The sequence below is a fragment of the Sinocyclocheilus anshuiensis genome, unplaced genomic scaffold, assembly GCF_001515605.1.
Source record: "Sinocyclocheilus anshuiensis isolate Anshui unplaced genomic scaffold, SAMN03320099.WGS_v1.1 scaffold823, whole genome shotgun sequence".
NCBI classification, from domain to species: domain Eukaryota; kingdom Metazoa; phylum Chordata; class Actinopteri; order Cypriniformes; family Cyprinidae; genus Sinocyclocheilus; species Sinocyclocheilus anshuiensis.
Genome location: NW_015546078.1, coordinates 76,685 through 85,128, shown reverse-complemented (window position 1 = coordinate 85,128; position 8,444 = coordinate 76,685). Strand labels below are relative to the sequence as shown.

Here is an 8,444-nt window from a genome sequence, read left to right as displayed (position 1 = left end):
TTATATTTTAAAGTATATTAAAATAGAAACCATTATTTTATATTGTAATAACATTTTGCAAGATTACAGTTTTTTTTCTGTATTTTTGATCAAATAAATGCAGCCTTGATGAGCAGAAGAAACATCTTTAAAAAAAAGTCTTACTGATCCCAAACTTTTCACCAGTAGTGTATATTGATGTACTGTAAATGACTGATGTAGATTGGCCATTGAAAAACCTATATTGGCAGACCACTATTGATGATAAACAAGTTAGAGTCAGGGTTCATTAGAGGTTAATAACAGGACAAGACCTTCTGTTCAAGGTGTGCTCGGCGCAGTGAGACTTTCTGCTCCAGTTTCTGTTGCTCGCGCTCGTGCTGAGCCTCGGTCTGAATCTTGATCTTGCTCTGGTACGCATTGAGTAACTCCATCTCCTGCTGCAGCTGCTGCCTCAGAGCCTGGCACTCGGCCTCCTGAGCTTCATCCAGACGGAGCTGCACAAAAACACACACGAGTGCACGTGAGCCTCACACTACAGCACAGTTGCGGTTAACCATCAATGGCCTTCTTGTACAGGCAACGAGCCGAGACTGGAATTTCAAACAGGAGGCCTCCGTTTTTTCTTTATGTTAACTTTTAAATCTGTATGAACTATCAACAAAACAAATGCTCACATTAGCTGTTCCAAAATGGCTTATAAACAGTGTTGGGGAAAGTTACTTTTAAAAGTAATGCATTACAATATTGCGTTACTCCCTAAAAAAAGTAACTAATTACATTACTTAGTTACTTTTTATGCAAAGTGATGCATTACGTTACTTTTTAAATCTGGGCAGGGTTTGCTTGTTTGCTTTTAAGTAGTGCTGTCAAACGATTAATCGCGATTAATCACATCCAAAATAAAAGTTTTTGTTTACATAATATATGTGTGTGTACTGTGTATATTTATTATGTATATATAAATACACACACACACACACTATATATTTTGAAAATATATGACGCAGGAGAATAAAGTTCAACACTTCAGCAATAACACAAATGAAACACAAATGTATCATTTTTGCTTAGTATGGTTGAACTGGATCATCGAAGGTCAGTAGCAAAGACCTAAAATGGGATTAAATACATAAATGATATTATTTAACATATTTAATTATTGCCGGTTTGTGTAATCTGATTACGTAACTCGCATCTTAAAGATATCCTGAAATCAAATGAACCCTTACTTTAATAAGAGTGCATTAGTGCCCGCCTACTTTTTTCAGCAGCATTGATTCCCGAAATATTTTTTTCATTCATTTTTCCCATAAGGATTTCAAAAAGTCTTGGTTAAAGTATTATTAACCAAGCCAACCAGCTATAAGGTGAATTATAACATTACAAACTTTTATTTAAAGCAAAAAAGTATTTGAAAATCTGACAAATGGTACAAGACCATACTTAAATATTTACATCTGAGACAGACTCGATTATGTCACGGGAGAAAGATTTCCTTAAAGAGCTCTTTTGGTGCAATTTGCTATGACACTGGTTGGTGGAATTTTCTATATAGCATTATGGGTAATGTCGTTTCCCACCACAAATTCAGCTGTCAAAGAACTACTTAAAAAACAAGTTGAAATAATGCAAATGGATGGCTTCAAGAAAAGCATATACCTCAGAACAGTAGTTCTGTACAGGTTTATAAGTAGTAAAAAAATAGTAAATGAATGGAGAATTTACTTCCAGAACCTGACTGCTGCACTTCAGCAAACATCATTACAAATATCACTACAGTACACTATTATCCACTATTTATCCTTTTTCTCTCAAAAATGTCACATTATGAACATTAACTCTTTCCCCGCCAGTGTTTTTGCTGATTTTCACTAAAATTTCATGGCCCCCAGAATATTTTGTTGTATGAATATCTGAACATGCAATACATCAAAACAAAGATCATACCCTCTACTTTCAAACTAAAAAAATCTGTTTTATTCTAGCTTCAAGCATAATTTTTTTTATCAACACTTGAATGTAGGTAGGTTTCTTAAAAAAAGCAATATTTTGAGCAAAAAGCTGATAAAATCGCATTTTTATCAAATACTACATCTGGATCATATTCAGTAATATTATCAAAGCAAAGATGCAGTAGATGGCTTCCATTAGCACTCCCAAAGCTTGCACAGGCCTTTATCACTTTCTAGACTCATTCTACAGCACATTCTAGACTCATTTTAGAGCACTTTCTAGAACATTTCTAGACTCATTCCACAGCACTTTTCAGACTCATTCTAGAACATTTCTAGACTCATTCTACAGCACATTCTAGACTCATTTCTACTCATTCTACAGCATTCTACTCATTCTATAGCACTTTCTAGACTCATTCTACAGCACATTCTAGACTCATTCTACAGCACTTTCTACTCATTCTACAGCACTTTCTAGACTCATTCTACAACTTTCTAGACTCATTCTACAGCACATTCTAGACTCATTCTACAGCACTTTCTACTCATTCTACAGCACTTTCTAGACTCATTCTACAACTTTCTAGACTCATTCTACAGCACATTCTAGATTCATTCTACAGCACATTCTAGACTCATTCTACAGCACATTCTAGACTCATTTCTACTCATTATACAGCACTTTCTAGACTCATTCTACAGCACATTGTAGACTCATTCTACAACACATTCTAGACTCATTCTACAGCACATTCTAGACTCATTCTAGAGCACATTCTAGACTCCTTTCTAGACTCATTCTACAGCACTTTCTAGACTCATTCTAGAGCATTTCTATACTCATTCAGGAGATGTGTAATAGCGCCCCCGAGCTTATAACAGTGGAAATACGGAAACCCGGAAAATTCCGTGTTTGGCAGGGAAAGAGTTAAATGCTTTGTCAAAGACATTCCAAGTGTATATTCCTTACAATGATCTCACAGAGCTACTAGAATGTGAACGTATTGGTCTCTATAATGGTTAACAGCATTGTTTCTTCACTCACTGCCTGCGATGCCATCATCTCGTTGATGCTCTGCTCGTACTGCTCAGCCAGGATGGCCAGTTTGCGCGTTTGCTCGTCCTTCAGGGCTTTTAGCACCGTCTTATGCTCGCTTTTGGGGGTCACCTCTAGCTGATGATGCCGCAGGGCCTTGTACTGTTTGGTCTGGACTTTACATGTGTCCTGGAACTGCTTCTTTATCTGGAGCTCCATCGCCTGCAGGAGACCAGACTCAAAGTAGAATAAACACAAACTGACAGCCTTTTCAGGACAAAAATGACCATCTAATATGAGTTTTGCCTCGAAGGATTGTGAAATGGAGCAAACTGTGGCTTTTTTGGTAACACTTTACAATAAGGTCCCTTTATGTTAATGTATTAACTAACATTAGCAATAAGCAATACATTCACAGAAAAAAAATTAAGAACTGTTCATTGTTAGCTCATATCAGCTCAGGTCCATTGAAAAATATTAGCAGATACAACTTTCGATTTTAATAATGAATTAGTAGATGTTGAAATTAACATGAACTAAGACTGATAAATGCTTTAGAAGTATTTTCCATTGTTAGTTTCAGTTTGTTGACTAACAAATGGAACCTGACTGTAAAGTCTTACCGCTTTTGTATATTAAGAAGATATTAATGTTTAAATGTTAAACGTTTCTCAGATAAAGAAATGTCAGAGCATCATCAGGTCTCGACTGACCTGCTAACGTTCATAAGATCTACCCAGTTTCTAAAATACAAAGTTAATGCTCCAATCACAGTCACAGAAACAATGAGACCTACATAGATTTTGTAGGTTAAATTCACACTATATATAGCTAAGCAATCGTTCACGATTGGTGGTACCTTGAGGTTCTTGGGCTGCTGCCGTAGTTCGAGCACATGTTTCCGGTGCAGTTCTCTCTCTCTCCGGTTGTTGTATTCGATCTGGTTCTCCAGCTCCGTTTGGTGCTGCAGTCGGATCAGATCCATGCGAAGTTTCTGTAGGGTCTTCAGCTGCCTGTGCTCAAGTTCTTGGGTCGACTCGTCTTGCCTGATCAACATAGCGTGCTCCATTTCCTTCTGGGTCTTCTTCTTATTCAACTCCTGACAGACAGCGAGACAGAAATTAACATTACAATATTACATTATTCAAATAATAAGGTCTCTTCTAAATCTACTAATATTTTTACATATCCTTAAGAAAACTAGTGGTGTTTTCCTGTACAGAAGTCGCCACCACAATGCCATGTGATTGCTAAGGTTTTCTGACTTTTATTATATATGGATACTTGCCAAGATGGTTGCTATGGCACTGCTAGGTTGTTAGGGTGTTCTTTGGGGTTAAGGTTAACAGGTGATTTAGTTGCCCAAAAGTTACAAAACAAAGTTAGTGGTTTAAAACAAACCCTTAATCATAAGTATGCACAACAATAATAATAATACTAGTACTAATAGCTCACCTTAGTAAGCAAAGGTTACAACAGTAAAAGGTGTGATCAAATAAACGTGTTGATATGCAAGTGGAGCTATGCAAAATTTGGACTAGGATTGCAAACCAATGGATTATGCATCATCATGTTTGTTGCTTTATAGAGTGGGTTTAGACTCAGTAATACTTCCGAAGGTTTCCTGTAGATTAAAGCACTAGATTAAGAGATTTGCACATTGCTGCATTACTTACTTTCAAATCAGATTAATTGAAAACAGTCATCAACCCTGAGAAACGGTTCAAATTTTGCATTATCCCTGGGAAAAGCCTTCATACGATTATCCTGTATATATACATATACATACACACTACCGTTCAAAAGTGTAGGCTCGGTAAGATTTTTTTTGTTTCGTTTTTGAAAGTCTGCAAGACCGCATTCGTTTGATTGAAAACAGTAAAAATAGTCATACTGTGAAATTTGGTGCTCAAGAAACGTATCAATCTTGAAAGAGCAGAAATATTTCGTAACAGTCTACATTTCTTTATTTGTCTTTATTAATTCATTTAAAAACAACAACAATCTTACTGACCCCAAAACTTTTAAACACACATTTTTATCGCACAGTCTTTTTTTCTGACTTGAAGCATGTCATCCCCACCTCTCGTAGCTGCTCCTGCTCAAACTCGTGCTTCTTGATAATGATCTTGCGTTTGAAGGCTCTGCAGTTCCTATCGTAGAAAGTCCTCTGTTGACCCAGAAGCTGAGCCTCCTCTTCAGCCTGAGAATGCTGAATGTTCTCCTTATGCTTGGAAAGCCTCTCCTGCTTCTCTTTCTTAGGCGTGCTGTGGTCTTCACTCATTTCCTGAACAAAGAAACATGAGAAGAGACAAAAGAATTAAAAGAAGTGAATACCCCATTTTTAAGTCAACATGAAATGGCATTTGCAACCCATTTTACTCTTGCAATGTAGTGTTTTTTCAGTGACAACTGAAACTAACAACTGAAGTGACAACTTATTAACTGGATTATAAAGACTTTTCAATATGATGCAGTTAGAGGGGAAAGGACTAAAAATTAGATGGCTTGGTAAGTTGAATAGTAGAGTTGTTTTCCAATTTTTCTTTGGAATAATATTAATATTATTTCAGTAAACAGTGTCAATTTTTGTTTCAGCTTGTAGGAACTAGACAAGAACCTCTTTGATCTTTTCCTTGCACAGCTTATACTGTTTCTTCTGGTTATCGAGGAAGTTGGTGAGCTCTTTCTTCTGCTGGACCATGATTTGCTGCTGGAACTTCTTCTCATCAGCTGCCAGTGTTTTCATCTGAGGAACACAATGCAGATTTATCATTAATAGCAATGCAATTTCATTGCAACTTCAGTATGTGACTGATTGTTTATTTTTTTTTTAATGTTAGAAACTCCTGAGAAAAGCAAACAAAAAAATCCACACAGTCCCATTTTCTTCTCTGGCTTCATTAACATATTAATCAACATATGCTACATGAATAATTAGCATTCATCCCTTGGCTTTTTACATGCTTAGCATGCAATATGGAAAATAATAATATAAATCGGGGGAGCTTTCACATGGATCCACATGAACTTGTGCACTCATTTTTTTTTTTCAACTTTGTGCAGAGATTTTAAACTATAGAATTTATTGTTAAGATGTGAAAGTCCCAGAATAACCATTCTGGATGGTATATTGGTCAAATCACAATTTTTAGTCAACATCATGTCATTTGTAATCGACCAATTTTTTATTAGCTAGTAACTATAAACTCTTTGGGTCTCAACAGAAGAATAAAGAAAGATCACTCACTTCTTTGTCTGTTTGGATGACGTGCTTCTTGGCAAGTTTCTCCAGCTCAATGAAGGCATTGTTGGCATGGGTTTCCAGTTCTTTTTGGAGCTTCAGTCTGTGCTCATCCATCTCTGCCTTCAGCTTGTTCTCCAGAGCAATCAGCTGCTTCTGGTGTTGCCGTCGCATGCGTTTGTACCCCGACATCTGCTCTCGGAGCTCATTTTCCTGCTCGTGTTCGTGGATCTGACGCGTTACCTAGATGGAAAAGAACTTGGTCAGCGAAGGTGAACTTTTGAGAGGATTGTGATGAGATTTTTTCAGTGGAGCAAAGTGCAAAAATCAACCCACAGATTGGATGATGGTGATCAAAGGTTGCATTATTTCAAAAATTTGGTGCAACTTTTAACACATTGTCAGATCATTCAAAATTACGTATCAGGTTACATGCATTTCCTTAGTTGAAAACTTCCAATTTTGTACATTTTTAATCCCTATTGACACCATGTCACCTGTGGGAATGTTTCTAAAGCATCCCCAAAAATAATCTCGGGAAATGTGAGGATCTGGAAAGAGAAACGAGAGATAGTCCAGTGGAATAATTCATCAGATATTGTCCATTGAGATTAACCAGATCGCATGATGATCAGTGTCATCTTTCACATTATGAGAACAGAATAACCAGAAAAAGCCATGAAATCTACAGCACAGCCATTGATAAGACTAAAAGTTCTTGTGATCTCAAAGGCGCATGAAAATAACAAACACTATAAGTGACCCTGGAGCACAAAAGCAGTCTTAAGTCGCTGGGGTATATTTATAGCAATATCCAAAAATACATTGTATGGGTCAAAATTATCGATTTTTCTTTTATGCCAAAAATCATTAGGATATTAAGTAAAGATCATGTTCCATGAAGATATTTTGTAAATTTCCTACCGTAAATATATCAAAACTTAATTTTTGATTAGTAATATGCATTGCTAAGAACTTAATTTAGACAACTTTAAAGATGATTTTCTCAATATTTAGATTTTTTTGCACCCTCCGATTCCAGATTTTCAAATAGTTGTATCTCAGCCAAATATTGTCCTATCCTAACAAAACATACATCAATGGAAAGCTTATTTATTCAGCTTTCAGATGATGCATAAATCTCAATTTCGAGAAATTGACTCTTATGACAGGTCCAGGGTCACATATTATTATGCTGACAAATAAAAAAAAAAATCCAGCCCATAATTATCAATTGTACTGCAATATCTAATTGTGACAAAAACGGAAAAGTTGCAATGGTGAATATTACACATCTCAACATTGCATTTTCTAGATCTAGAAGGTCATAGATGCCTCTAAATATAAAACTGAAAACAGAAAAACCCCACCGTTCCCTTGACTTCAGCAAAGCGCTGCAAGACAAACCTGGAAGAAGGGCGCGTCCAGATCAAACTGTTCGTTGAGTTTCTCGTAACTCCCACCTGAACTCCTCAAGCCAAACATATTGGCGAAATAAACCACCCGTGAGAACATCGAGAGCCGCCTGCACTACATCCCCCAAAAGCACTCGCTCAAATCCCACCGGGAGAGAAAGAGAGAGGGGATCAAGAGAGAGGGCGAACACTGCTTCTCCTCTCTCCTCGCAGGTGCGCCGTGAATGAATGAGGTTCTCAGAGAGGCCTAATCAGCGTTTAGTAGGCCAGTCACATGAGACGCCTGTCGAAGGGGGAACTTTCCTAATCAGAAGCCCCACTGTAACTGCAGTCACCAATCCAATCGCTTTCTGCCCAAATGCCCCTATCAGCCACACTGAAGGGGCATGTGATAGCACGAAGCCCTGGCGGCAAAGCAAGAATGGGAAGGAGGAGTGAAAGAAACGCTTGCAGGTTAAAAGTGTAACAGATGATAATTCAAATTAAATTTCTGACCGTTTCAGATCCAATGTAAACACATGTGTGAAGCTGACACATGTGGAGCTAAAATGTTCAACAGGCATTGCGTTTTTGTTTTTAGCATGCATGCATGCATATATATAATGTTTTTGAAAGGAGTTTCTTATGCTCACCAAGGCTGCATTTATTTGATCAAAAATACAGGAAAAAATGTAATATTGTGAAATATTATTAGGATGTAAAATAATGTTTTTCTATTTTAATATATATTAAAATATAATTTATTCCTGTGATCAAAGCTGTATTTTCAGCATCATTACTCCAGTCTTCAGTGTCACATGATCTTCAGAAAT

At 36.9% G+C, this 8,444-nt stretch overlaps 1 protein-coding gene across 1 annotated transcript in view; it reads right to left on the bottom strand.

Moving 5' to 3' along the window:
• LOC107699916 (serine/threonine-protein kinase TAO3-like) overlaps positions 1–8,444 on the bottom strand; it is a 58,624-nt gene that overhangs the window by 1,459 nt on the left and 48,721 nt on the right. Inside the window, exons 13-18 of the mRNA XM_016501361.1 lie at positions 6,224–6,460; positions 5,594–5,722; positions 5,057–5,260; positions 3,833–4,072; positions 2,983–3,195; positions 294–476 (exon numbers count right to left, since the gene is read on the bottom strand). Of these exons, the coding sequence (XP_016356847.1) occupies positions 294–476; positions 2,983–3,195; positions 3,833–4,072; positions 5,057–5,260; positions 5,594–5,722; positions 6,224–6,460 (1,206 nt within the window). The remainder of the gene's footprint in view (positions 1–293; positions 477–2,982; positions 3,196–3,832; positions 4,073–5,056; positions 5,261–5,593; positions 5,723–6,223; positions 6,461–8,444) is intronic.